General features: G+C 38.2%; 1 protein-coding gene across 11 annotated transcripts in view; it reads left to right on the top strand.

Moving 5' to 3' along the window:
• Positions 1–27,451, top strand: part of LOC127076617 (histidinol-phosphate aminotransferase, chloroplastic) — a 46,018-nt gene extending 18,567 nt beyond the window's left edge. For 2 of the 11 annotated variants that reach the window (XM_051019629.1, XM_051023104.1), the window contains exons 3-10: positions 9,373–9,456; positions 10,041–10,195; positions 10,299–10,396; positions 10,501–10,609; positions 16,302–16,459; positions 16,548–16,690; positions 16,938–17,078; positions 27,112–27,451. In XM_051019629.1, coding sequence (XP_050875586.1) covers positions 9,373–9,456; positions 10,041–10,195; positions 10,299–10,396; positions 10,501–10,609; positions 16,302–16,459; positions 16,548–16,690; positions 16,938–17,078; positions 27,112–27,243 — 1,020 coding nt within the window. In that variant the 3' untranslated portion in view covers positions 27,244–27,451. Of the gene's footprint in view, positions 1–2,781; positions 2,893–3,133; positions 3,341–8,219; positions 8,369–8,409; positions 8,537–8,588; positions 8,796–9,372; positions 9,457–10,040; positions 10,196–10,298; positions 10,397–10,500; positions 10,610–16,301; positions 16,460–16,547; positions 16,691–16,937; positions 17,079–27,111 lie in introns of those variants that run through there. The other 9 variants (XM_051020118.1, XM_051021060.1, XM_051018752.1 and 6 more) reach the window with 9 other exon arrangements.
• The last annotated feature ends 250 nt before the right edge of the window (positions 27,452–27,701 follow it).

Genomic DNA, 27,701 nt, shown 5'->3' with positions numbered 1-27,701 from the left:
AAAAATCTCAAACTTCGCAAGCTTCGCTAGGCGAAGGAATTGCTCGCCTAGCGAGCAAACTAGGTCTGGGCCTTTTCCTGGATCTGACGCTTCGTTGGGCGAGTGCCATGACGAAGCATTCGCTAGGCGAAGGGATTGCTCGCCTAGCGAGCAAGCTATTTTGGGCCCCTTTTGGATTGGGCCTGTTGTGAGCTGGGCTTTTGTTCACTTGATGTCGGTGCCTTGCAGAATAAGTCGGAGGGTCTTGAGAAATGCTTTGTAATACCAACGGGCAAATTTTGGGGTATGACAACGGTTATATTAGAATTCTACCGAAGATGCTCGAATAATAAAAACTAGGTGTTAGATTATGCTTTTAATTGGTTCATTTTTATTTCCCGAAGGTAGTCGTTCTAGTATGCATGTTATGTATTTACCTTTACTAAGACATGTAGATAGAAAAGAAGTTACAATTAGGGGTCCGCTTGTTTGGCTTATCTTTATATCTCTTTGTGTAAAAATGCACACAAAGACACATCTCCATTTTCTAGATGTGCTATTTTGCTCCAAGCATGGGGTTGGTCCAGACTACCGTCCATAACTCCCGTCAATAACAACCCATTCACATTCCCGTATGCACAAAAGTAAGCTCTTAAAAATAGACTATATTTATTTACTTTACCGATTATTATCTCTAAATAATATCTTTACTTTTATGGTGCAGATGATCGACACGTGGTATGAGTTATAACAGATGTCCTAGACACTGTATTACCCAATATCGCAATCTCTTGGATCATCTTCGACCGACAGATGTATGGCCATTAACCTAATTATTTCGTAATAATTTATTAATTTATTCTACCAAATTTATAATGTAATATATGTTCACATTTCAGTTCATTTGGCGACCATATCTAAATTTGGATCATGACCATGAAATCAACGAACAAGACGCAACTGTTTGGACTACGTGCACACCGATCATAAGATTCACCACTGTGGAGACGCATAATAGTGATCGTGTTAAATTGCAGTTCGGTATGCTTCAACACATCCCAGATCCCCCGACAAACCTAGGAGAATGACATCTACGCAAAGTTAACGACCAATGGAACTTTAACCCATGGCAAAGCTTTGTTAGATCTGAGTGTCGCAAATAGAAGCACCGCCAAGACCATGTCTTAACAGACGTTGTGATGTAAACTGAAGAAAAACCAAGTCGTAATTATATGACTTGGTACATATTAATTAGATTTGAGTTCATCGCCGAGGATATGTACCTATACGACCCACGCCAGGAAACTTACACATCAGAAGGCTCAACATATAACCCCCAACAACATTGTCATACCGACTACTCACAACCCCCTATCCATCAAACTTTTTGATCCACAAACACATAAACATACAATCCTAACATACCATACACCCAACCACAATACCAAGAGCATACTCCGTACCACCACCAACAACTAGATCATCATCAAGAGACCCAACATCGCTATGCACCCAACACATCACCCTACCATAACTACCTTAGCCAAAACACTCAACGATCATTTAACATCAACCGTCCCTCCTCCTGCCATAGCCAAGAAGCCCAAACATCTCAAAACCAAAACCTTCAACAACCATATGTCTACCAAACACCACACCAATCATTTCAACCTTTCCTCAACGCATCATTCACACCAATGTCTCCATTCAATCGTCCCGGTCACCCTCCAACAACTCAAACACAACCCAACTACTCTGGCATGAGTCATGAACTCAGCTATGGCGGTACCCCTTCTATGCATACACAAGGCTACACTGATTTGTCTGACTATCTGAGGCAATCTCCTGTAGTTGGTGGTGATGTTTCTGTTCCTCAAATACTCAAACATCCGGGGTGAATCATCAACGTGGGTTAGGGCCATAAGTTCGGGTAGTTAGAGGATGTGGGGCCGGAGGTCGGTTAGGTGATCCCGATCATCGACATTAGTTTTTTTTTTGTAAACGGGTATTAATATTAATATGAATTGGTCTGATTTCGACTTTATCTATCATGTACAATATTTTTCAAAAAAAAAATTACAAAACACACACAGGTGCCAGACCAATTGACGCTTCCTTTAAAGCTTAACACATAGGCGCCAATTGGATTGGCAACACAAGGAGCACTAGCCAATCTAATTGGCATCTCCTCTCTAAATTTAAGAGCAGACGTCAATTCATCTGACGCCTCCTCTTCAAAGTGGGGTAGATTGAGATTTTTTTTGAAAACAGAGTTATTTTGGATTCTTTTTTGAAAAATAGAGGTATTTAGGTAAAAAAAAATCAAATAATCGACCATACATTCTCATTTTACAATATATTTATTTTCTAACTTTAAAATTCCAATATTTAAATAAAATAAATCTTAAAAATATTTTAAATTCTTTTATTCATTTGACAAACATAACTTTTCATATAAATACAACATAATCAACCATAATTTTATTTTTACATCATATTTGCTTTTCAATTTTAAAGTTTCAAATTTTGAATAAAATAAAAATATTTTTGAAAATTTTATTCATTTGACAAACATATTTAGGAATTAAATCCTAACAATAATTTCTTAAAAAGAAATATTCTCAAAATTATAATTTTAATCAATAATACAAACACATCCTAATTAAAAAAAATCTCATTTATTTAATTTGTTAAGTAGTATATCTTTATTGTGCTATTTTAGAGTTTGAGTTTCTAAGATATTCTATATCTCTAAAATGAAGCCAATTATTTTACTTACATTAAACTCACTTAAAACTTAAATTTTGCAAAAGAAATAAATTGACCAAAATATCTTCATCTATCAAACAAAACATTCTTTATAAAAATCATAACATTTGTCAACAAAAAAGTGCTTTTAATTTTAACATCCCCGTGAGTCTCTGATCTCTTTGTCTTTTCGAATTTGTTAGTTATTTATATTAAAGTTTTTTTTTTCTTTCTTAAATTTAAAATCTTTCCATTTTTCCTACGGCGGCGGCGGCTACACGACACGACACGAGACAACCCTCGTACCTCTTTCTCTTCGTTTCTGGGAAATTCATGTTGTCTGAAATGCCATTCTTAATTGGAACATTTTGATTCACTTTCTCTTGTTGTTCTATTTGTTATTCAGGTCTTAATGGGTGTGATTCATTTTCAAAATTCATCCATTTTCTGCTCCAATTTGCAGCATCAAGTGAATCGAAGGAAATTTCTGACCATGGCTTCAACCATTCCTGTTGAACAAGTCAACAGTGGTCCGCTTCAGGTTACTGGTGACTCCTTTATCAGACAACATCTTAAGAAATTGGCTCCTTATCAACCCATTTTGCCTTTTGAGGTTTGTCTCCTCAAACTCAATTCCGTTTTGTAGCACCCACACTTTTCAGACTAGCTTGTAGGTGTCTGGGGTTGGACCGACACCACACTACAAGATATGTTTACATTCAATTGATTTAATATCTTATATTACTATTGGTGTCAATACATCGCGTCTGGTATCCGTGTCTGTGTGTTGAAGTTGAAGTAGTAGTTTGATAGCTACTTCAATGCTTTAGTGTGAGTCTGGTATCCGTGTCTATGTCAGAGTTGAAGTAGAAGTTTGATAGCTTCAATGCATTAGTGTGTCCCAGTTGTCGAATACCTGTTCAACAACCTTTATCTTTGCAATCCACGCTTTCTTTTAAGATGAAGTAAAATTATATCTTGTGACGATATGAGATATTATTATACTCACATTCATTGATGGGTCTTTGTTAACAAGTGGCAAAATATCTTGACATATCAATTCAACGCTTAATTTACGGTGATCTTGTTTAATATTGGTTGTAATGCAACTGTGAGGTGGGTCTATAGAAGCTATCTCCCAAGAGTCGCTTCTCTTTTTGTGAGACGCAGCCAACCGAAACTTGCAAAGGATGTTACAAAATTCGATGACATACCTTCTCGAATCAGTGCGTTTCACAGTGAAATCAACAGAGTTATTCCTGTGAAATTTTTTGATATCTCGCACACATTCTTCTTTAGTGCGGAACATGTCTCCCACTTTTAAGTCACCCTCTGATCATGGATACAGGTTATATAAAAACACTATTGGATGTTTCATCGTCATGCATATCCATGTTTGTCATATGTTAAGGCGGATTATATACATGACTTGAAGGTAATGACGCTGGATGATCGTCGTCTTCAATGTTGTTGTTCAACATATGATCGACCTGTGTCTCAGTCTCTTCTTCTTCATCAACGATGTTGACTTTTGCTTCTACTTCTGGGTCGGCGTCATATGAGTTTTTTGAATCAAATTTAACTTGATTAGTTATCTGAGATTGCTGAGATGGTATACATGGTTGAAGAGTAATATATAACTCAATAGAGTTGTAATCAGAATGTTCATGACTAACAAACATGTATTCAACATCTTCATCGTCCCGTACCTTTAGAGGGAAAATTTGCATTGACTGTTCTAAAAAAAGGATTTTGATACATGATCTGTGACACAAACCAGATCCTATGCATGATTCAATTCGTTTTTTCAGATGCAAGAAATTTGAATTTCTCTTGATTGTAAGTCAGATAGTATCGGTGTTTCAAAACTAAAACCCGTATAAATCAGACTCATATGTCTCACCATTGCAGTGAGCATTGACAATATATTTCTTGTGCAGATGACATTGTAATATTTCTTATGTAGATGAAAAGTAATTTTTGGGTGCAGATGAATTTGTGTTGATTGTTGGATGTAGATAGTAAGACACTTAAATAGGTAAGTGATGTGTCAAGCATGCAAGCTAGAGGGAAGTGATGTGTCAAGCATGAAAGCAAGACGGAAGGGATGTGTCAAACATGCAAGCTAGATGGAATTCATATGTCAATCATGCAAGCCCTAGTGTCAGTCCAATTGACGCTATCTTGTATCCCTTGTACATGGGTGCCAGTCCAATTGGCGCTACCTTGTCTTCCATGCAGACCTCGAAACTAAGCATGCAGAGCCATGCATGCGCCAACCTAGGTTAAGATGAAGCATGCATGCAAGCATAGGAGGCGCCACTTTGATTGGCGCTAGCATGTGACAATTGCAGACGGGCGCCAAACCATTTGGCATGTCACACCATTATCCATGCATTCATACTTTTGCATGTCACACCTTATGAATAGCAAAGCAAGTCTCACATTTTTTTCCACCAACAATCACTTCTTCCTCAACAACAACAACTCTTTCATCTGCAACAACCACTATTCCAAATATTTACTCTAACAAGATGTCTCTCCTCATAATGGATGAATCGCATAGAGGCACAATTGCAAGCATAACAACTTATGTAAGCGTTTAATTCTTCTATTATTTGTCTAGAATAATTTTAAATAACGATACTTAATTTGTTGTTTATCTTTTATAAGTTGTTTCTAGATTTCGAACTCGGGTCCACGAATTTTTACACATGGACACGATGATTCAACAGTATGTCGAACTCGCCGATTTTGGACATATAAACAAAATAATATCTTGGTCGGTGGATAATAAATTTATTCTTGCGTTATGTGAAAGATGGCGTCCCGAGACACACACATTCTGGTTTCTAACCGGTGAATGTACCGTGACGTTAGAAGATGTCTACATGTTATTGAGACTGCCTATCGAAGGTAAGGAGGTAAATGGTAAAACCAATTCTGCGAATTCAATTTGCATGGACCTCTTGGATGCTGATTTGTTAGATGATAACTTGAGAGGTTAAGGTATACTCCTTTCACTCCTTAAGGCATATTATAACAACTTACGGTTATATTAGAATTCTACCGAAGATGCTCGAATAATAAAAACTAGGTGTTAGATTATGCTTTTAATTGGTTCATTTTTATTTCCCGAAGGTAGTCGTTCTAGTATGCATGTTATGTATTTACCTTTACTAAGACATGTAGATAGAAAAGAAGTTACAATTAGGGGTCCGCTTGTTTGGCTTATCTTTATATCTCTTTGTGTAAAAATGCACACAAAGACACATCTCCATTTTCTAGATGTGCTATTTTGCTCCAAGCATGGGGTTGGTCCAGACTACCGTCCATAACTCCCGTCAATAACAACCCATTCACATTCCCGTATGCACAAAAGTAAGCTCTTAAAAATGGACTATATTTATTTACTTTACCGATTATTATCTCTAAATAATATCTTTACTTTTATGGTGCAGATGATCGACACGTGGTATGAGTTATAACAGATGTCCTAGACACTGTATTACCCAATATCGCAATCTCTTGGATCATCTTCGACCGACAGATGTATGGCCATTAACCTAATTATTTCGTAATAATTTATTAATTTATTCTACCAAATTTATAATGTAATATATGTTCACATTTCAGTTCATTTGGCGACCATATCTAGATTTGGATCATGACCATGAAATCAACGAACAAGACGCAGCTGTTTGGACTACGTGCACACCGATCATAAGATTCACCACTGTGGAGACGCATAATAGTGATCGTGTTAAATTGCAGTTCGGTATGCTTCAACACATCCCAGATCCCCCGACAAACCTAGGAGAATGACATCTACGCAAAGTTAACGACCAATGGAACTTTAACCCATGGCAAAACTTTGTTAGATCTGAGTGTCGCAAATAGAAGCACCGCCAAGACCATGTCTTAACAGACGTTGTGATGTCAACTGAAGAAAAACCAAGTCGTAATTATATGACTTGGTACATATTAATTAGATTTGAGTTCATCGCCGAGGATATGTACCTATACGACCCACGCCAGGAAACTTACACATCAGAAGGCTCAACATATAACCCCCAACAACATTGTCAGACCGACTACTCACAACCCCCTATCCATCAAACTTTTTGATCCACAAACACATAAACATACAATCCTAACATACCATACACCCAACCACAATACCAAGAACATATCCCGTACCACCACCAACAACTAGATCATCATCAAGAGACCCAACATCGCTATGCACCCAACACATCACCCTACCATAACTACCTTAGCCAAAACACTCAACGATCATTTAACATCAACCGTCCCTCCTCCTGCCATAGCCAAGAAGCCCAAACATCTCAAAACCAAAACCTTCAACAACCATATGTCTACCAAACACCACACCAATCATTTCAATCTTTCTTCGACGCATCATTCACACCAATGTCTCCATTCAATCGTCCCGGTCACCCTCCAACAACTCAAACACAACCCAACTACTCTGGCATGAGTCATGAACTCAGCTATGGCGGTACCCCTTCTATGCATACACAAGACTACACTGATTTGTCTGACTATCTGAGGCAATCTCCTGTAGTTGGTGGTGATGTTTCTGGGTCCTCAAATACTCAAACATCCGGGGTGAATCATCAACGTGGGTTAGGGCCATAAGTTCGGGTAGTTAGAGGATGTGGGGCCGGAGGTCGGTTAGGTGATCCCGATCATCGACATTAGTTTTTTTTTTGTAAACGGATATTAATATTAATATGAATTGGTCTGATTTCGACTTTATCTATCATGTACAATATTTTTCAAAAAAAATTACAAAACACACACAGGTGCCAGACCAATTGACGCTTCCTTTAAAGCTTAACACATAGGCGCCAATTGGATTGACAACACAAGGAGCACTAGCCAATCTAATTGGCATCTCCTCTCTAAATTTAAGAGCAGACGTCAATTCATCTGACGCCTCCTCTTCAAAGTGGGGTAGATTGAGATTTTTTTTGAAAACAGAGTTATTTTGGATTCTTTTTTAAAAAATAGAGGTATTTAGGTAAAAAAAAATCAAATAATCCACCATACATTCTCATTTTACAATATATTTATTTTCTAACTTTAAAATTTCAATATTTAAATAAAATAAATCTTAAAGATATTTTAAATTCTTTTATTCATTTGACAAACATAACTTTTCATATAAATACAACATAATCAACCATAATTTTTATTTTTACATCATATTTGTTTTTCAATTTTAAAGTTTCAAATTTTGAATAAAATAAAAATATTTTTGAAAATTTTATTCATTTGACAAATATATTTAGAAATTAATTTCCTAACAATAATTTCTTAAAAAGAAATATTCTCAAAATTATAATTTTAATCAATAATACAAACACATCCTAATTAAAAAAAAAATTCATTTATTTAATTTGTTAAGTAGTATATCTTTATTGTGCTATTTTAGAGTTTGAGTTTCTAAGATATTCTATATCTCTAAAATGAAGCCAATTATTTTACTTACATTAAACTTAAATTTTGCAAAAGAAATAAATTGACCAAAATATCTTCATCTATCAAACAAAACATTCTTTACAAAAATCATAACATTTTTCAACAAAAAAGTGCTTTTAATTTTAACATCCCCGTGAGTATCTGATCTCTCTGTATTTTCGAATTTGTTAGTTATTTATATTAAAGTTTTTTTTTTAATTTAAAATCTTTCCATTTTTCCTACGGCGGCGGCGGCTACCAAACAGGACACGACATAACACAGCCCTCGTACCTCCTTCTCTTCTGTTTCTGGGAAATTCATGTTGTCTGAAACATTTTGATTCACTTTCTCTTGTTGTTCCATTGTTATTCAGGTCTTAATGGGTGTGATTCATTTTCAAAATTCATCCATTTTCTGCTCCAATTTGCAGCATCAAGTGAATCGAAGGAAATTTCTGACCATGGCTTCAACCATTCCTGTTGAACAAGTCAACAGTGGTCCGCTTCAGGTTACTGGTGACTCCTTTATCAGACAACATCTTAGGAAATTGGCTCCTTATCAACCCATTTTGCCTTTTGAGGTTTGTCTCCTCAAACTCAATTCCGTTTTGTAGCACCCACACTTTTCAGACTAGCTTGTAGGTGTCTGGGGTTGGACTGACACCACACTACAAGATATGTTTACATTCAATTGGTTTAATATCTTAAATTACTATTGGTGTCAATACATCGCTTCTGGTATCTGTGTCTGTGTGTTGAAGTTGAAGTAGTAGTTTGATAGCTACTTCAATGCTTTAGTGTGAGTCTGGTATCCGAGTCTGTGTCAGAGTTGAAGTAGAAGTTTGATAGCTACTTCAATGCTTTAGTGTGAGTCTGGTATCTGTGTTTGTGTCAGAGTTGAAATAGAAGTTTGATAGCTTCAATGCGTTAGCGTGAGTTTGGTATCCGTGTCTGTGTCAGAGTTGAAGTTGAAGTAGTAGTTTGATAGCTACTTCAATGCGTTAGTGTGAGTGTGGTATCCGTGTCTGTGTCAGAGTGGAAGTAGCTGATTGATAGCTACTTCAATGCGTCTGTGTGTGTCTGGTATTCATGTCTATGTTAGTGTGTGTAGGTGTAATGTAGTTTAGTAACAAAAGAAGAAGAGAGTTTATGTTTCAGGTTTTATCTTCTCGTCTTGGACGGAAGCCGGAGGATATTGTCAAGTTAGATGCTAATGAGAATCCTTACGGCCCTCCTCCAGAGGTGAGCTTTTTTGTTGTTGCTATTTTCCTCTCACTAGTGAACTATTATTAACTAGTAGTATAATGTTAAAATTGAAAAGCTCATTGTTTTTGAGTTGTGTTATTTTGACACACATTTTACATCGAATTTCAGTAACAAATTAGATCGTTAACATAGTTCAGATACGTGGTTAATCATGTTTAGTAAATGTAAAAGAATATAACAAGGTGTTGCTACTCATTAACCATCCACAGAACACAATTAGTTGCAATTTTAAATGTAATTATGTTCAAATGTACATGATATTTATTAACCATGATTTGTTTGTGTTCAAATATACACTTGAAAATTATTGTTATTGTGTTCAGTTGATATCTGACACCTTCATATATTCATTAACAGTCCACTGAAATGCGTTTCCACATATTTGTACTTCGTTAACCATCTAATTTGTTATTGAAATTGATGTCAAATTTGTGTGTCTAACTATATTTTCTCTGTTTTTCATTGCTCTTTCATCTTCCAATTTATTTATGTTTTTAAACTCTTCTCTTGGTTATGTTTAACTTTACCGTCTCTCGAGTTGACTATTGGAGGTTTGACAGGTAATGGAAGCCCTAGGGTCAATACGATTCCCATATGTCTATCCAGATCCAGAGAGCCGTCGGTTGCGTGAAGCTCTCGCTCAAGATTCAGGCCTTGAATCTGAGTATATTCTTGTAGGATGTGGTGCCGACGAGCTTATTGATTTGATCATGCGGTTAGTAGCATTTCATTTTGTGTTTTCACAGGCTTCAATTTTTTCCGTCTCTTTTTGTTAATTTTTTGCATAGCTAGCTATGACAACTCATTCTCATTTTCAGTTGTGTGCTTGATCCTGGTGACAAGATCGTCGACTGCCCTCCAACTTTCACAATGTATGAATTTGATGCCGCAGTTAACGGAGCACTCGTCATCAAAGGTAAGAATAACATTTTCAACTTTTTATCGTTGTTCCAAATCTCCTCTTAGCTGTCTTTGGTTCTGTCATCAATTTCATATTTTTCGTAATTATTCATACTGTAGTTCCAAGGAAGCCAGACTTCAGCTTGAATGTCGAACACATAATCGAGGTTGTTGAACAAGAGAAGCCCAAATGCATATTTTTAACATCTCCTAACAATCCAGATGGGAGGTAACTTTCAAAAATCTCTTTTTTCAGCATCTTTATCACATACTTAGAAATTGGTGGGATTAATGAAACAGTAAATAGAAAATTAAGAACAAAGGAGCAAAGGTAATTGTTTATAAGATGAGTAACAATTACAAGCAGCAAGAAATAGTAATGGTAGATAGCAATAATCGGAAACGTAAATTGATAACAGACTATCAATTCCCTATAGCCACACGGCCTCAATTCACAAGAGTGAATCCATGATAACAGAATACTTGCCTACCTATTCTCTCTCCTCTAACTGTCTTAATATACTCAGCTGACCTCACTCCTCATGCATCCCATGCACACGCGTTTTCCTCTTCTTTTCTCTCTCTTGCTTTCCCACGCCTCCTCTCATACACTCTCCATATCTTGGGCCTGATGTTAGAGTCCAGGCCCAACTGTGTCTCCTTCTCTCCATCAATACTCCCTCCTTCCAAATTAACCTTGTCCTCAAGGTTAAAATCCGGAAACTGCCCCCTGAGTACAGCATCATCCTCCCATGTTACATCCTCGGCAGGTCTGTTCTTCCACTGAATTAAACTTTGAGGAGTGGAAACGCCCCCTTGAACTGTCACCCTACTGCCCAACACCTGCATAGGATATATCTCATCATCTAGTACGACCTCCAACTCCTTAGGCAACTCCCCTTGCACTTGGTAATCCCCAATTGCCTTTTTAAGTAAAGACACATGGAAGACCGGGTGAATTTTAGACTGGTCAGGCAACTGCAATTTGTAGGCCACTGCACCTATCTTCGCTATAATTTGGAAAGGACCATAAAAACGAGCTGCAAGTTTTTGATTAATCCTTTTGACTACAGACTGCTGCCTATGAGGCCTCAATTTCAGAAACACCCATTCCCCGACTTCAAACTTCAAATCCCTCCTCTTCTTGTTAGCATAGGACTGCATTTGTTGTTGAGCTTTCAGTAAATGTAGTTTCAACTGGTTGAGTGCTTCATCTCTGTCCTTCAGTTCCAAAGCCACTGCTGCCACTTTGGTTTCATTGCTCAAAAATCTCAATAACTTGGGTGGTTGCCTCCCATATACCACCTCAAAAGGAGATTTTCCTATAGAGACATGATAGGTCGTGTTGTACCAGTATTCTGTCCACGGAATCCAGTAAGACCACGATTTAGGCTGTTCAGCTGCAAAGCACCTTAGATAGCTCTCAAGGCATCTGTTAATGACCTCTGTTTGTCCATCTGTCTCCGGATGGTAAGATGAACTCATTTTGAGTGCAGTCCCCTGCAATTTGAACAACTCTTTCCAGAAATAACTCACAAACAACGGGTCTCTGTCACTGACAATGGAATTGGGTATTCCATGTAGCCGAACCACCTCCCTCACAAAAACCTCTGCAACAGATTTTGCTGTGTAAGGGTGTTTCATTAAGATGAAATGACTATATTTGGACAGCCTATCAACCACCACAAACACTGCCTCGTATCCCTTGGACTTAGGTAGACCAGTAATGAAGTCCATGGAGATATCCTCCCAAACAGCATTCGGTATCGGCAACGGTTGCAACAGACCCCCAGGAGTGGTGGCTGCATACTTTTGTCTCTGACAGGTATCACAGGCCCTCACGTAGTCTCTAATGGTCCTTTGCATACCCCTCCAATAGACATTTTCAGATATCCTCCTGTAGGTTCTGAGGAATCCTGAATGGCCCCCCATGGGAGTGTTATGGCACTCCTTTAGTAGTAAAGGAATAGAGGGAGAATTTGGTCCTATTACCAAGCGACCATGATACATCAACACACCCTGTTGCAGAGTAAAACCAGGTCTGGATTGTGGATTCTTTTCCACCTCTTCTGTTAATTTCTTCACCTCATTATCCTTCTTCACCTCCTGCAGTAACCTACTGCTCTCCAGCCAGTTTGGTGTATGTAACATAGAAGCTAATTCCCCTTCATCAAAGCACCTTGACAACGCATCCGCTGCTTTGTTTTCCAAGCCCGGTTTGTATTTTACCTCAAACTGGTACCCTAAGAGTTTAGCCAGCCAACACTGTTGGTCAGGAGAGGACACTCTTTGCTGTAAAAAATGTTTAAGGCTCTTGTGGTCAGTGTAAACCACAAATTCCTTACCCAATAAATAGTGTCTCCAGTGCTGTATGGCTAGGACCAAAGCCATCAATTCCTTCTCATACACAGATTTTGCCAAGTTATTCTCAGATAAGGCCTTACTGAAGTAGGCAATGGGCTGTCTCCTTTGCATCAACACTGCTCCCACACCTCTCCCTGCAGCATCACATTCGACTTCAAACGGTAAGGAAAAATCAGGGAGCACCAAAACAGGAGGAGTGGTCATGATTCTTTTCAATTTCTCAAAAGCTTCTTTGGCACTCTCACTCCAAAGGAAATTGTCCTTCTTTGTGAGATCAGTTAGAGGCCTGGCAATTTTACCATAGTCTCTAACAAACTTCCTGTAATATCCCGTGAGACCCAAAAATCCTCTCACGCCTTTCACATTCTTAGGACTGGGCCAGTCTAAGATACATTTTATCTTTCCAGGATCGACGGCTACCCCTGCTCCAGAGATGATGTGCCCCAAATAATCAATTTGAGAACAACCAAACTTACATTTGGATTTGTTTGCCACAAACAATTACTGACCAGCACTGCCAGCACTTGTTGTAAATGTTTACCGTGTTCCTGAACATTCCTACTGTACACCAGAATATCATCAAAGAATACTAGCACAAATTTCCTCAGAAAGGGCCTGAAAATGTCATTCATTGTCGCTTGAAACGTAGCAGGCGCATTCATTAGCCCAAAAGGCATGACGAGATACTCATAATGACCATTATGAGTTCTAAAAGCAGTTTTGTGTACATCTTCTTCTTGAACCAGTATCTGATGGTAACCTGCTTTTAGATCAATTTTGGAGAAAATTGTTGAACCATACAATTCATCCAAGAGCTCATCAACAATTGGAATCGGATATTTGTCAGGTATAGTAGCCTTGTTAAGGGCTCTATAATCCACACACATCCTCCACGTGTGGTCCTTCTTCTTAACCAAAATCACCGGACTCGAAAAAGCGCTCATACTGGATCTTATGACCCCTGCCTGTAACAGTTCTGCCACCTGCCTCTCAATTTCCTCTTTCTGATGATGGGGGTACTTATAAGGTCTCACATTGACAGGACCTTGATTTGGCAAAAGAGTGATTCTGTGCACCTGCTCCCTCCTGGGAGGCAAAGTCAATTTGTCTTTAAACACCTCAGGGTACAGGTTTAAAACCTCCACCATTGTTTCTTCCTCTGTACCTTGAATTTCTTCTTTACATTGCCACCATCCACTTTTGCCCATCTCACCTTCTCTTCCTGTCAAAAAAGCATTAAGACATCCTTTTTGAATTTGTCTTTCCTTCCGTCCCTGCAAGGTAATCACTTCTCCTTTATGCCAAAACTGCATAGATAGATCCTTCCAGTCCATTATGACCTTTCCAAGCGTACTCAGCCACGAGATTCCCAACACCACATCCAATTCACCCAGCTCCAACACCAAGGCATCAATGGTGAACGTTTTAGATCCCAGTGTCAATTTGATTGCTCTGCATATACCTTCGGACAACACCCTGTGACCGTCACCCAGCTTGATTCTTTTTACCCTAGTAGGTGTAATTGTCAGCCCCAACGCCATAGCCAATTCAGGAGAAATGAAGCTATGACTAGCACCACTATCAATGAGAACCTCAACATTTACATTAGTAAGCTTCCCTTCAATTTTCATGGTATGGTGCTCTCCCATCTTACCCAGGACCCCTATAATCTTACATTCTGCTTCAACTTCTTCTTCATCCTCTGTCTCTTCCTCCTCCAGCGCCACCATCTCACCCTCTTCATTCATCGTTTCTCCATCTCCAAGTATCAACACACGTATCGAGCGCTCAGGACATTTGTGCAACGTCGGATGGTACTTTCCGCCACACTTAAAACACAAACCCTTAGCTCGCCTCTCCTCCATCTCTTCATTTCGCACCCCTTTCCAACGTTCAGAGCCCCCACTTCGCCGTTCAGAATCAGATTTCTTTCCCGTCGAACTCAGCGATGACGAGGAATTCATGTTGGACCCTACGGACCCGGTTTTTCTTGCCGGGTTGTTCCAACCCGAACTCACCCCCTTCGTTACTTCCTTCTGGGTCGAATTAAACCCGGTTCGGAATTTAAACCCGAGCCCATTCGCTTCACTACGGCCCACTATCTTCTTACTGTAGGTACGCGAACCATCATCGTCTTCTTCTCTCAGCTCGTCCTCCACATCTTTCGCCATTCGCATCATTTGCATCCGAGTTTGAGGATTCAGAGTCCTTACCCGGCGTACCGATGGGTTGCTTCAAACCACTCATGAAGTACCCTAAGTATTGTTCCTCCGGCAACCGGCCCACCTGTGATGATAGCAACTCAAACGCTTCGACAAACTCCTCGACGCTCCCCGTTTGCTTCAGAGTTGATAACTCCTCGAACGGGTTCTCCAAACGCCGACCTCCATAGCGCGCAATCAGCGCTTTCTTCAACTTCTCCCACGTGAGGTCGTCCTCTGTCTCCATAAGCAAATTAAACCAATGTATGGTAGCACCTTCCATACTCAAACGAGATAGCTTCACACGCATATCCTCAGAGGTGTTTTGTACGTCGAAATAGATCTCAGCTCGTGTGATCCACGCAACTGGATCCTCTCCTTCAAACAACGGCAGCTTCACCTTCTTTCCAGCCAAGCGAGACTCACTCTGTGACGATGCATCATCGTTCGAGTTTTCCGCGTGAGGCACAACCTTCTTCCCCATCTGTTTGCTGAGCGCAGTCAGTACAGCACTCTGTTGTTGCAGCTGCAACGCAAGTTCCTGTAACGTCGCATTAACACTTCCCATCTGGGTCTCCAACGCATCTATACGATCACCCATCTTAGGTTTCCTTGGCATCTACAGTTGCGAGATTTCTGAGGGGTTATTGATCCGGCAGGTCGGACCAATTGGTGGGATTAATGAAACAGTAAATAGAAAATTAAGAACAAAGGAGCAAAGGTAATTGTTTATAAGATGAGTAACAATTACAAGCAGCAAGAAATAGTAATGGTAGATAGCAATAATCGGAAACGTAAATTGATAACAGACTATCAATTCCCTATAGCCACACGGCCTCAATTCACAAGAGTGAATCCATGATAACAGAATACTTGCCTACCTATTCTCTCTCCTCTAACTGTCTTAATATACTCAGCTGACCTCACTCCTCATGCATCCCATGCACACGCGTTTTCCTCTTCTTTTCTCTCTCTTGCTTTCCCACGCCTCCTCTCATACACTCTCCATATCTTGGGCCTGATGTTAGAGTCCAGGCCCAACTGTGTCTCCTTCTCTCCATCAGAAACATTGTTATTATTAAATGGAATAGCGACGGAGTTTTTGACAAACAGCAAGCCAACTTATGAAGGAATGCCCGTCATGGCGGTGACGCCATATTCCACAATGCCATGTTTTTATGGCGGACTTTTGGCCTTCGGCCACATTCCGCTATCGGTTATACTAATAGCTTTTGTAAAAGTGTTCAGTGGGATAACAAAATTCGAAAAATTTAGCGCTTATTATTTTCCTTGTAATTCGTGTTTCTCTTCTGTTAGCTTCTGATCAAGTATATGGATATAACAATTTCACAACAGTGTAATTAATGACGATGATCTCTTAAAGATACTCGAGCTTCCCATACTGGTGGTGCTGGATGAAGCATACATCGAGTTTTCACAAATTGAATCAAAGATGAGTTGGGTGAAGAAACATGAGAATCTCATTATTCTTCGAACATTCAGCAAAAGAGCTGGTAATGCTTATACTTTCATTTTCCTGCCATGCTGCGTATTTAACATGGTTAGGATTCCTCGTCCTAATGTCAACCGATAAATTTTCAGGTTTAGCTGGACTTCGTGTGGGATATGGAGCTTTTCCTTTGAGTTTAATTAAGTATCTTTGGAGAGCAAAGCAACCTTATAATGTATCCGTTGCAGCCGAAGTTTCTGCATGCGCAGCACTGGAAAATCCTACCTATCTAGAGGTTTTTCTTCTTCGTCTTATATATATCTATAAGTTCGCACATGTATACTAATTCATATGCACCATCAGCGTAAAGATTACATATACGATTGGTTGTGATTTGCTGACAATGTAAAAGCTTTTATACTCGTAGCGTATTAGAATTAAACTCTAATGCAAATTGTGTCAAGAACAAGATGATTATTGCATATTATTTATTATTCGTAACGCAAGTCAAATGGCCAAATTTAAAATGTTTTAATATACAGAATGTGAAAGATGCTTTGGTGAAAGAAAGAGGGAGGCTTTTTGAGCTTTTGAAGGCAGTTCCATTCCTTAGGCCATTTCCAAGCCATTCTAATTTCATTCTTTGTGAGGTTACATCTGGATTTGATGCAAAGAAGTTAAAGGTACATTCATTTTCATATCTTCACATGTTCTGTTAAATCATCACATCTATTTCTCCCAAATCAAGAGTTACTTTATGTACATTCGTTTTGCATATCTGAAATCAACCCGTGGACTTGTACTGTTGTACGAGTTTAACTCGTTAAAATAATATTAAAAAATAATATATAGTTGAATAGATATTGAATAACATAGAATGATTTTCTTATATTCCACAATGAGGTTGTGTCAATTTATATACAAGAAAGAATCTCTCAAGAAAGAAAAAAAATAAAAAATAATGAAACTATATATCAATTCTAATAAAATAGAGAATTTTAAGCTATATCAAGCCTAATAAATAGAGAACATATATACAAGTTTGTCATAATCACAATCTATATCATTAAATTTTAGAATCGCGTGTTGTAGCCAAAGTGTGAAAAAAATCGTAAAACTATTGATTATATGCCATCTTGGCCAGTTCTGGCCACAATTAAACGTTTTCTGATCACCACCATTACAAACTGAGAAGGATGACAAGATGTCGAGGCGCAACAATTACGATTCGGCGGAGGCCATTTTCCCACCAATAGACTTGCCTACCAAAATATATATCATGTAAAGAAACTTCAAATATATAGTATTATATTTTGTTTTAGTTATATCTTACTATTTTATTTTTTGTTTTAGTTATATCTTACTATTTTTGTTACGGTCTTATGTTTTATGATGTTGCCACCCCCTTCCGATCTTACAAAAATAATCGGGTAGGATTTTCCAATCTTAGTTACGTTCTTATGCTTTAGGATCTTACTATCCCCTCCCGATTTTATGCAATATCCCGATCTTGACAATCTTATATATATATTATATATATATATATATATATATATATATATATATTATCCAGCTTTTTACATATGTAATTAATGCGAGGTACCATAGAGATTTGCTAAAAATATCGGATAACATGACAATCAGCTTCTGTGTGTTTAGTCCTCTAATGAAAAACCGGATTTGAAGATAGATACAATGGCAACTGATTATTATACAAATGTTCCATTAGACCCAATTTCAACTCTTGTAACAAGTGTTTCAACTATAAGAGTTCACAAGTAGTATGATCCATAACACATTACTTTGCCTCTGAGCTTGATCTTGCAATAATAATTTGCTTTTTACTTTTAGTCCTCTTGTCATCTCTTCCTCTCAAAGTTCCATATCCTATACTATACTTTTCTTCCTCCTGATGTCTCCATTGAGTCTGCTAGTCATTCCTCTGAATCCTCTGCTCCTGCAACAGAATTCTCAGGTCACTCTGTTATAAACCAATCGAACAGTACACACACAATTTGGTTATGCAATTAAAAATAGTACTGACAGTGCAATCAAAATGCAGTAGCAGAGAAATAGTGGTTATATTGATGGAAAATGGCTAAGCCAATTGCAAGAGGAATACAGTAACAGAAAAGCATAGAAGCTTCCAGAGAGGAGAGAGAGTCAGGATATCAATCCACTAAATTCTTCCCACCCTATCATTGCCACTCATTGTGGTACTTATTAAAATTCTGCAGCATATTTTCTGTTAGGGAATTTAGTCCTCAATCCACGTCTAGGCTCCTCAAAATGTGGATCATGTGCCACGTGTTCTTCTCCATCATTTACTGTGGTAATTTCTTTGTCCTTATTCATAACATTACTCCCCCCTTTAAAATTAACCTTGTCCTCAAGGTTAAAGTTTGGATAGTTATGGGAAAATTCCCTCCAATTTTCCCATGTAGCTTCAGAGATAGGCAAGTTAGACCATTTAATCAAGACTTGAGGCACTTCAATACCATTCTGCAATAGAACTCTAGAATCCACTGCTACCTCAGGTTGTAAAATAGGACCATTTTCAATAGTGAGTAATGGTAGAGGCAAATATTGAGTATGATGTTCTCCTTTGCACAACTTCAAATTAACAACATGAAACACAGGGTGGATTTTCGCAGAAGGTGGAAGTAAAACTTTATAAGCTACAGCACCAATTTTCTGAATGATAGGGAATGGTCCAAAGTATCGAAGTCCCAACTTTTGGTTCTGATGTAAGGCCAATGAATGTTGTCTGTAGGGTTGGAGTTTGACCAACACCATATCCCCTAATTGAAACTCAACAAATCTTCGCTTAGCATCCGCATACTTCTTCATAACCTGTTGAGCTCGGTGCAAGTTAGCTTTGAGAAGTTGTAAGGCGTTATCCCTCTCAGTGAGCAGCGTTTGCAAGGCCGGTGGATCAGCTGCAGCAGTATCGTATTTGAGAAGAATCGGAGGCTCCCTACCATAAACTGCTTTAAAGGGCGTCATGCCAATACTACACTGGTAGGAAGAGTTATACCAAAACTCGGCCCAATCTAGTAGTTTAGACCATTTCTGAGGAACCTGACCAGCAAAACATCGCAAATACATCTCAACACATTTATTAACCGCTTCAGTTTGACCGTCCGATTGTGGATGGTAGGCTGAACTCATAGCTAAAGTAGTCCCACTTAGCTTGAAAAGTTGCTTCCAAAAAGAACTTGTAAAGACTTTGTCACGATCCGACACTATACTTTTTGGAAAACCATGGAGTTTCACCACATTGTGCAAGAATGCTTCAGCTACTTTCACACTAGTGAAGTCAGATTTGAGAGTAGTAAAATGGCTATACTTTGAAAGTCTGTCCACAACGACCATGATAACCGTGAATCCATTGGATGGTGGCAACCCGGTAATAAAGTCCATGGATACGTCATCCCAAATTTGCGATGGAATAGGCAAGGGTTGCAGTAGGCCGGCTGGGGCAGCAGTAGAGTATTTAGCTTGTTGACATATTAGACATTGAGAGACAAACAAGCGAATATCTCGAGACATTGAGGGCCATGTGAACTGAGAAGCAATTCTTGCTTTGGTGCGTGCAATTCCAGCATGTCCTCCTAACATAGATGAATGGAACTCTTGCAAAATTGACTGAATAATGCTAGGCACATTGGGCACTATTATTCTGTCCTTCCAGTATAGAATGTCTTGTCTCACTTGATACAAAGGGTCTTGACAAGTTCCCTGCAAACATTGCAATTTAATCTGAGATAGAGAGGGATCAGCATTGACTGCAGTGATGATAAGTGATAACAGAGGATTGACAGGTCCCGACAAAGCCATACAAAAGGACCGAGACAAGGCATCAGCAGCTACATTGTCCTTGCCTGGTTTATATTCGATAGTGAAGTCATATCCTAGAAACTTATGCAGCCATTTTTGTTGCTCCGGGGTTTGTATCGTTTGGTCGGTTAAGGCCTTTAAGCTTTGTTGATCTGTGCGGATGATAAATTTATGACCCAATATGTAATGTCTGAACTTAGCCATAGCCTCAGTAACGGCGTAAAGTTCTCTAACATATGCAGACTTGTGTTGCATCGAGCTGTTGAGCTTTTTAGAGAAATAGGCAATTGGATGCTTGTCCTGACTCAGAATTGCACCAATGCCAGTACCCGATGCATCAGTCTCTAAAATGAAGGGTTTAGAGAAATCCGGAAGTGCCAAAACAGGAGCCACGGTGATGGCCTTCTGTAAAGCTAGAAATGCCTCAGTTGCAAGTTGGTTCCATACAAATGCATCTTTCTTCAACAATGCTGTCAAGGGTGCAGCAATAGTAGCATAATTTCGAATAAATCTGCGGTAATAACCTGAGAGACCCAAAAAACCTCGTAAGTGTTTGAGCGTTCTAGGCAATGGCCAATCCAATACAGCTTGTACTTTGGATTTGTCCATTTGTACGCCCTGGTGAGAAACCGTATGACCTAGATAATCCACTTCACTGAATCCAAAACAACATTTGGACATTTTTGCAAATAGAGAATGTTGGCGTAGGAGCTGCAACACTTCAGTCAAGTGAGATAAATGAGCTGACCACGTCGGACTGTATATAAGAATATCATCAAAGAATACCAATACGGACTTTCGGAGTTGAGCCTGGAATACATGATTCATTAAGCTTTGGAAGGATGCAGGGGCATTCGAAAGGCCAAAGGGCATGACCAACCATTCATAAAGGCCTTGATGTGTTCGGAAGGCAGTTTTATGTCGATCTTCAGGCTTGACCAGTATTTGGTGGTACCCGGATCTAAGGTCTAACTTAGAAAAATATTGCGCACCAAAGAGTTCATCTAAAAGTTCATCCACAGTTGGGATAGGAAAACTGTCCTTGATAGTGATAGAGTTTAAAGCGCGATAGTCCGTGCAAAATCTCCATGAGCCATCTTTCTTCTTAACTAGTAACACAGGGGAAGAGAAAGGACTGTAGCTAGGTTGTATAATACCTTGGTCAAGCATCTCTTTCACCATGAGTTCAATTTGTTCTTTTTGACTATGGGGGTATCGATATGGTTTCACTTTCACTGGGTTGCTACCTGCCGCCAACGGAATAGCATGATCTTGGAACCTAGCTGGAGGAAGACTTTTTGGTTCAGCAAACACATCAACAAATGCTTGTAATATAACTTCAATGTCAGGGTGTGGATCAGCGTTGACAGTGTTATCCTTAGGTACAATCTTGTCAAACTGAAGGTAAAAAGCAACATCAATAGCATGAGTATGTTGTAATCTCCTGATGTGATGGAACTGTGCCGGTCTTGGACCCTTAGATTTCTCACCATAAAGTGTAATAAAGCTATCCTTGACATAAAATTTTAAAGACAGAGCATTGTAATCAGCAATATGTGGTCCTAAGGTTTTTAACCACGGGACTCCCAACACCAAATCAGCTCCAGATATAGGTAATAAGTAAACAGGGATATGTAATGTGTTTCCTTGAATAGCTATAGGTAAGTCTTCAATGTAACCCATCGTAGTCAAGGAATTCCCATTTCCAACCATAACTTGAAACTGTGTATTAGCTTGGACTGGCAATTGCAAGGATTGAGCAATCCTTGGTTGTAAAAAATTATCAGAGCTGCCACTATCCAATAAAATTGTAACTGCAATGCCTTGAATCTGACCTTGAAAGCGCATTGTGCCCATACCATGAGAGCCATTCAATGCATTAAGTGACAAGTGATGCTCAGAATCTCCAATTGTTGGTGGTTCATGGAAAGTGGTGGCAAGGGAATCTGGTGGTGGGTCATTGTCATCCTCCTCCATTTGTAATAAGAAGTAATGACGGTTTGGACATTTGTGGGTAATGGAAAATTTCTCATCGCAGTAATAACAAAGCCCTTTTTCGCGGCGGATTTGCATCTCGGCACGAGTAATGCTTTTCACTGGGTTGTTTGGTTTAGGGTTAGGAAGTAATGGTGGATTTGTGGGGTTTCGAGGTGTGGAATTTGGGCCAGGAGAATGGTACGGCTTGTTGACGGTGGAATTGTTAGGTTTTGGTGGTGGTGTAGGGCAGTATTTGTCTTCGAAGAGTCTGGCCAAGGCGTAGGCGCGAGACAACGACGACGGTGTTTGAGCAATCACGTCACGCTTGATATCCGGTTTAAGGCCACTTATGAAACAATCAAGGGTGGCTTCAGGACTCAAACCTTGTGCTCTGTTGGCTAATGCAGTGAAAGCAGTGTAAAATTCAGAGACGGTAGTGGTTTGTGTGAGTTTGAATAGAGTGGGTCGTGGGGATTCATACGGAGATGGGCCGAACTCCATTTCCAAGGCCCGTGTAAACATGGCCCAAGACTGAAACGGCTCATTTCGAGAAATCATTTGGAACCAAGGCACAACGTCTTTTTCCATATGCACGGCGACAATGGTAAGACGGTGGTTATCCGGCGTAGCATAAAATTCAAAGAATTGTTCAGCCTTAAAGATCCAATTCATTACCTCAGATCCATCAAAACGCGGAAAATCGAGTTTGATGTTGCGCATCTGAAACGGTTGAATCGTTGGAGTTGGGGTCGCTTTGTTAGAAGAGTTTTGCGTCACATGAAGGGAGCTAAGCTGATTTTCAACCCGTTCGAATCTAGCTTGATCCAGGTGACGAGATTGCATATATTCGTTGTGACGGCGTTCTGAATCTTCAAGAAACTTCTGCAACGTTTTGTGCATATCAGCGATGGAGTTCTCCATACTCTTCATGCGTGTATTCTCAGCCATTGAAGAGCTCAATGAGAGCACCAAATGTTATAAACCAATCGAACAGTACACACACAATTTGGTTATGCAATTAAAAATAGTACTGACAGTGCAATCAAAATGCAGTAGCAGAGAAATAGTGGTTATATTGATGGAAAATGGCTAAGCCAATTGCAAGAGGAATACAGTAACAGAAAAGCATAGAAGCTTCCAGAGAGGAGAGAGAGTCAGGATATCAATCCACTAAATTCTTCCCACCCTATCATTGCCACTCATTGTGGTACTTATTAAAATTCTGCAGCATATTTTCTGTTAGGGAATTTAGTCCTCAATCCACGTCTAGGCTCCTCAAAATGTGGATCATGTGCCACGTGTTCTTCTCCATCATTTACTGTGGTAATTTCTTTGTCCTTATTCATAACACACTCCTCACCCGAATCATCTTCTTCTTCTTCTTCTTCTTCTTCTCCTCACCCGAATCTTCTTCTTCTAGCCAAGACTTGAACCCAGAAGTTCTTACTGCTCATTCTGAAGTTAAGTCCATAAAGCAAGCCCTTGCAGATCTGTAGTGGAAAGCAGCTATGCAAGAACAGTTTGATGCTTTACAAAGAAACAATACCTAGTACCCTGTTTCCCTACTTCCTCATAAAAATGTTATTGGTTGTAAATGGGTTTTTAGGGTCAAGAAGAACCCGACTCTGTCAACAGATACAAGGCCAGACTAGTTGCTAAAGGGGGGTCATCAGAGGCACAGATACAAGGCCAGACAAATTGCTAAAGGGGGTTCATCAGAGGCATGGACTGGACTTCGCCGAAACTTTTTCTCTTGTTGTGAAGCATATTACAATCAGAGTTATCCTCAACATTGCCATCACACATCATCGGTTCATTCAGCAAGGTTTTCCTGCTATCAGTTAGTTTGGGATAGTCTTTACCTGCTATAGCAGGTTTTCCTAGGTTGCACTATATAAGGCAACATGTGTTACTTTGTAACTAACTTTTCTCAATAAATGAAATTCAGTTATAACATAAATGAATAACCCCACTCCTCTTGTTGTTTGATTTCTCTCAAGATCTTTTTTAATAACTTCTCTAATAGTTTTTCTAGGTTTTTCTCTTTCTCTAGTTGTTTGATTTCTCTCCATCTGATTTACTCTCTTTATCAAAAAATCTACAAGTCTTTTCTCTACATGTCCAAACCACCTAAGTCTGTTTTTCATCATCTTTTCTATTATAAGTGCTACCCCAATACTCTCTCTAATATTGTTATTTCGAATTTTATTGTGTCTAGTCTTACCACACATCCAACGCAACATACTCATCTCTGCTACACTTTATTCTTGTGTTGATTTCTTAAGCGTCCAACGTTATGCCCCATACAACATCGCAGGTCTTACCACAATCAGATAAATTTTTCCCTTCAGCTTGAGCGGTACCTTTGCGTCACATAAAATCCCAGAAGCTCTCCTTCATCAGTCAATTTGAATTCAATAGTTTACATTCTCTTCTATTTCTCCACCATTTTGTATTACCGACTCAAGATATTTAAACCGTGTGACTTGAGGGATGATATGATCTCCAATTTTCACCTCTATGTTAGAAACATTTCTTCTTTTGTTGAACATACATTCCATATATTCTGTCTTACTTCTGCTTAGGCGAAAACAATGCGTTTCTAAAGCTCGTCTCCGAGTCTCCAACCTCATTTAAATCCTCCTCCGACTCTCCAAGTAGGAATATATCATCTGCAAAAAGCATGCATCTCGGTGTTAGCTCTAGGATGTATTCTATGAGTACATCCAAAATTAAGGTAAAAAGGTAGGGGAAACCTATTGTAACGGAGAAATCGCATGTCTCTCCACCTTGTGTCTGCACGCTAGTCGATACTCCTTCATACATATCTTGGATAACTCGAATATATGCAATCCTAACCCCTTTCTTCTCTAGGGCATTCCTCAAAATCTCTCTAAGCACATTATCATACGCCTTCTCCAAGTCAATAAAAATTAAATGCAAGTCTTGTTGGTCCATCCGATACTGCTCCATCATACGTCGTAGTAGATAATCACTTTCATGGTCGATCTTCCGGGCATAAAACCCTAATTGACTTTTAGTGACTTGAGTCTCTTTTCTTAGTTTCCGTTCAATCACTTTTTCCTACAACTTCATGGTATGATGACTCATGAGTTTTATCCCTCTATAATCTGCACAATTTGGTATATCCTCTTATTCTTATAGTTTGGAACTAAAGTGCTTCTTCTCTATTCATTGGACATTTTCTATGATCTCATAATTTTAATAAAGAGTTTGGTGAGCCACTCAATAGCTCTCAAATTTTTTTCCATACTTCAAAGCATATTGTCTCGTCCAACCACTTTACTTTTCAACGCCTAACTAAATTAAAAATTAACAAGAACAATATAAAATTATCATAAGAAAATGAATTGATTTTTTTTAATAACAAAGAGTGAACCATATATTAAAATAAACATAAAAGAGAGATAACAATATCTAAGAATGTGTAAACTAAGATGTAAATAATCAATTAATTTTTGTTAAATTCTTAAGAGCTTAACTGAGTTTAATCAAGCAAAGTTGACACTTGACTCGTGGAATCATACAAAATTTTAAGAGTGATGTTATTTCCAAAAAGATCCTAATCTATGATGCATATGCACTCGTTTGGTACAATATTTTAATAAAAATTAATGTACGAATAGTCAATAAAAAATAAGAATTTGTCAATAAAATGTATTAGCAAAGAATTAAATTACTCAATTTACAATAAAACATTATAATAAAAATTTAAATAATAAAAAATTGTGTTAGATTATCATAACAAATATTCTAAAATACATATAATAAACATATCATATTAATATATGAGAAAAGCATAAATTTCTTTCAAAATAAAATAATTAAAAAAAAAAGTTTTCTAGTATGGCACGTGCACGTGGTATGGGTGCGTATCCCGGACTAGTACGTCACCATCTTAAAATCCGTGCTTCGTAGATTTTGGTACGGGTGCGTATCGGTATTAATATGTAGGGATGTAGATGGATTGAGTCAACTCACAAAACTTAGGCAAACCCACCTAAAAGAATCCAAAAAAGTGGATTGAGTCGGGTAATTGGGTGAATATGGGTTTAAAAATTAAAAAATCCACTAAAAAAATCAGATTTCTGATAAAATCGGATCCAAACCCAAAAAACCCAATTACCCATTAATCGAACATTTATTATTACAATTTTAATCATTTTGATAAATATTATTATAGTTGTTGCAATTTTAGTCTCTTAATATTTTAGTGAATCGTGACTTTAACTAATTCTCAATGTTTCACTCTTTAATTGTTTTGATGCTAATACAATTTTATGTCATGCAACTTTAATTTAGTGTCAGTATGTTATGATAATTTTATTAGTTGATGATATCGTTTATTATTTTACGATGCTAAAAGATAGTAAAAATAAGTTATTTCGTTTTTTTTAAAGAAAATTTAAATAAATTTTTATGAAAAAAATATGATGACTCATCATTTTATCATTTAATATTAATAAAAAAAGAAAAATTATTTGGGCAAACACACTATCCAACCCAATCCAATTCGAAAATTAATGAGTTTGTCCAAACCGATTTCTGTAATGCGTAGTTATTTTACCTAATCCAAACCAGAGTGTTTTATATGGATTTGATATTGGATTTGGCTAAACCCAACCCATACCGACCCACGTACACCCCCGGCTAGTACGTTATCATTTTAAAAGTACTCGTATTTCAGAGATTCTGATAGACAATAGTACAAAATTGTTTTGTTTGAAAATTTAGCATCATTGTCACGTAAGTACATTTCAGATGCTAAAAAGTTGAGGTGACATTGAACATACAATTTCTCCCTTCTCTGTACTTAGTGTTTTGTGTATGCATTCTTTTCCAATTCAAAAGACGTTATTTTTTTTTGTGTGAACACAGGATGATCTTGCAGCAATGGGCGTGATGATTCGTCATTACAGCAGTAAAGAGCTGAAAGGCTACGTTCGAGTATCGGTTGGGAAGCCTGAACACACGGACGCGCTTATGAACGGCCTCAACAGACTATTGTAGGAGAAAAATTTCACTGTGATCGATCGATCATACAAAGAGATTCTCTTACATAACATTCAAAACTAGAGGAAAATGTATTATGAGAAGTTGAGCTAGTTTATGTTATGCAGACAATAATGAGTTCATCTCAGATATACAACACCAACGAACGTAATCTTAAGTTGTAACATTTGTATTATGTATTTTAAGGTGGTTGATTCAGGCATAAGTTACTTCCTTGTTTAATAAATTATCTTTAAGGTGAGAAATCAAAATCATTTTGTAGATAGACAAACACTTAGAAAATATAGCTTTCTGTGGAGAATGCTTGAAAATTTTCTAATGAAGAGCAACCCCAAATGGGCTAGGGTTTGAACTCTTGGAATAAGATAGTTATGGAGATTTTTTTTGGTTTGACACCTCCCACTATGTATAATTTTATTGAAATATTTTTAATAAAAGTGTTCGATTTTTTAATA

This window comes from Lathyrus oleraceus, chromosome 1 (assembly GCF_024323335.1).
Source record: "Lathyrus oleraceus cultivar Zhongwan6 chromosome 1, CAAS_Psat_ZW6_1.0, whole genome shotgun sequence".
Classification (NCBI taxonomy): domain Eukaryota; kingdom Viridiplantae; phylum Streptophyta; class Magnoliopsida; order Fabales; family Fabaceae; genus Lathyrus; species Lathyrus oleraceus.
The sequence above is the reverse complement of the archived record's forward strand: the minus strand, read 5'-3'. Positions and strand labels throughout refer to the sequence as shown.